Source organism: Mandrillus leucophaeus, unplaced genomic scaffold, assembly GCF_000951045.1.
Source record: "Mandrillus leucophaeus isolate KB7577 unplaced genomic scaffold, Mleu.le_1.0 Scaffold418, whole genome shotgun sequence".
Lineage (NCBI taxonomy): Eukaryota > Metazoa > Chordata > Mammalia > Primates > Cercopithecidae > Mandrillus > Mandrillus leucophaeus.
This window is the reverse complement of record NW_012104454.1, coordinates 26,796-29,073: the sequence shown is the minus strand read 5'-3', so window position 1 is coordinate 29,073 and position 2,278 is coordinate 26,796. Positions and strand designations below refer to the sequence as shown.

General features: G+C 46.4%; 2 protein-coding genes across 2 annotated transcripts in view; both read left to right on the top strand.

Moving 5' to 3' along the window:
• LOC105548622 (GON-4-like protein) overlaps nucleotides 1-2,248 on the top strand; it is an 82,334-nt gene extending 80,086 nt beyond the window's left edge. Inside the window, exons 20-21 of the mRNA XM_011992710.1 lie at nucleotides 976-1,092; nucleotides 1,786-2,248. Coding sequence (XP_011848100.1) covers nucleotides 976-1,092; nucleotides 1,786-1,866 — 198 coding nt within the window. The 3' untranslated portion in view covers nucleotides 1,867-2,248. The remainder of the gene's footprint in view (nucleotides 1-975; nucleotides 1,093-1,785) is intronic.
• Nucleotides 2,145-2,278, top strand: part of LOC105548676 (GON-4-like protein) — a gene marked incomplete at its 3' end in the record, with an annotated part of 26,924 nt that continues 26,790 nt past the window's right edge. The window contains exon 1 of the mRNA XM_011992833.1: nucleotides 2,145-2,229. Within this exon, the coding sequence (XP_011848223.1) occupies nucleotides 2,145-2,229 (85 nt within the window). The remainder of the gene's footprint in view (nucleotides 2,230-2,278) is intronic.

Below are 2,278 nucleotides of genomic sequence, written 5' to 3'. Positions count from 1 at the left end.
CTGGGACTACAGGCACCCACCACCACGCGTGGCTAATTTTTTGTATTTTTTAGTAGAGACGGGGTTTCACCGTGTTAGCCAGGATGGTCTCGATCTCCTAACCCTGTGATCCTCACGCCTCAGCCTCCTAAAGTGCTGGAATTACAGGCATGAGCCACCGCGCCCGGACTATTCTTTTTTTTTTTTTTTTAGCCGGCGTCTCACTCTGTCACCCAGGCTGGAGTGCAGTGGCACGATCTCTGATCTCAGCTCACCACAACCTCCACCTCCCAGGTTCAAGGGATTCTCCTGCCTCAGCCCCCTGGGTAGCTGGGATTACAGGTGCGTGCCACCACACCTGACTAATTTTTATATTTTTGTAGGGGTAGGGGTTTTGCCATGTTGGCCAGGCTGATCTTGAACTCCTGACCTTAGGTAATCTGCCTGCCTCCTAAAGTGCTGGGATTACAGGCCCGAGCCACCATGCCCAGCTTTCATTTACTCTTAGAATTGAACTTTCTCAGGCTCTCTTTTTTTTTCCCCTTCTCTTCTAATGCCCTTCACACCATCATTTGCTTAAAATGAAGCTTTCATGTGTCCAAGGTATAGATTACGATGCTGTCTTTGCAGCTGTTGAGCAGGAACAAATCTTACATAAGATTGCTCTGAGCATCTGCTTCCTTTTCTCTCTGTGACCTAAACTGTCCCCTTCCTGGCAACCACAGAGAGATCATCAGTTAGAAAATATTGAAGAAAGATTTTACAATTATTGTAAAATCTTTAAATAGAGATTAGTTTAATTCAAAATGTACAAGTATTCAGCATATGCTATTTATATATATGTGTTCGTGGGTGTGTATGTGGTTTTGTGTGTGTGTGTGTGTGTGTGTGTGTGTCTCTCTCTCTCTCGATCCACCACCCACCCCATTCACCAGCCTGACAGAGGACAGTGTTTCCAGAAGGAATGTAACTCATGCACATTTTTTTCATGTTAAGTTTTATAAGAAGACCAAACAGCTGCCAGTCTTAGTAAAATGCTGTGAAGAGATCCAGCCACATCAGTGGAAGCCACCTATAGAGAGAGAAGAACACCGGCTCCCATTCTGGTTAAAGGTAAAAACCCTCTTCCTCAAAGTCTGTGGGAGGCAAGTCACTGAAAGTTCTGAGAGAATATCAAGGGCTTCCTTAATCGACTAATGCTTTAGTTGTAGAACTAGGACTTCAGAAATCTTCCTCATTCACCTTTCTTCCCTTACTTTTCTGCCCTTCTCTGAGTGATTCTACATTTTCAAAATAATAGGTAAAATAATAATTTGCTAAAGGAAATTCACAGAAGTTTCTAAAGTATGTAATTGGAATGTGGTCTTTGTAGATTTGATATGCAGAGAGACTTTTCTTGGAAAGATGCCTTGAGCTTGTCTAAGGTCCCTAAAACCTAGAAAGCCCTATTGTTTTTCCCAAATTCTTTTTTTGTTGTTGTTGTTTTGTTTTGTTTTGAGACAGAGTCTTCCTCTGTCCACCCAGGCTATGGTGCGATCTCGGCTCCTCACAACCTCTGCCTCCCAGGTTCAAGTGATTCTCCTGCTTCTGCCTCCCCAGTAGCTGGGATTCCAGGCACATGCCACTACACCCAGCTAATTTTTATATTTTTAGTAGAGATGGGGTTTCACCATGTTGGTCAGGCTCGTCCTGAACTCCTGACCTGAAGTGATCTGGCCCACTTCAGCCTCCCAAAGTGCTGGGATTACAGGCGTGAGCCACTGTGCCAAGCTTCTTTTTCCCAAATTCTGACATATGCTGGATCAGAGTGTTCTTGTTTCCAATAGGCCAGTCTGCCATCCATCCAGGAAGAACTGCGGCACATGGCTGATGGTGCTAGAGAGGTAGGACATGTGACTGGAACCACTGAGATCAACTCAGATCATGGCCTAGAAAAAGACAACTCGGAGTTGGAGAGTGAAAGTCGGTACCCACTGCTATTGCCTAAGGGTGTGGTCCTGAAACTGAAGCCAGTTGCCACCCGTTTCCCCAGGAAGGCTTGGAGACAGAAGCGTTCATCAGTCCTGAAACCCCTCCTTATCCAACCCAGCCCCTCTCTCCAGCCTAGCTTCAACCCTGGGAAAACACCAGCCCGATCAACTCATTCAGAAGCCCCTCCGAGCAAAATGGTGCTCCGAATTCCTCACCTGATCCAGCCAGCCACTGTCTTACAGACAGTTCCAGGTGTCCCTCCACTGGGGGTCAGTGGAGGTGAGAGTTTTGAGTCTCCTGCAGCACTGCCTGCTATGCCCCCTGAGGG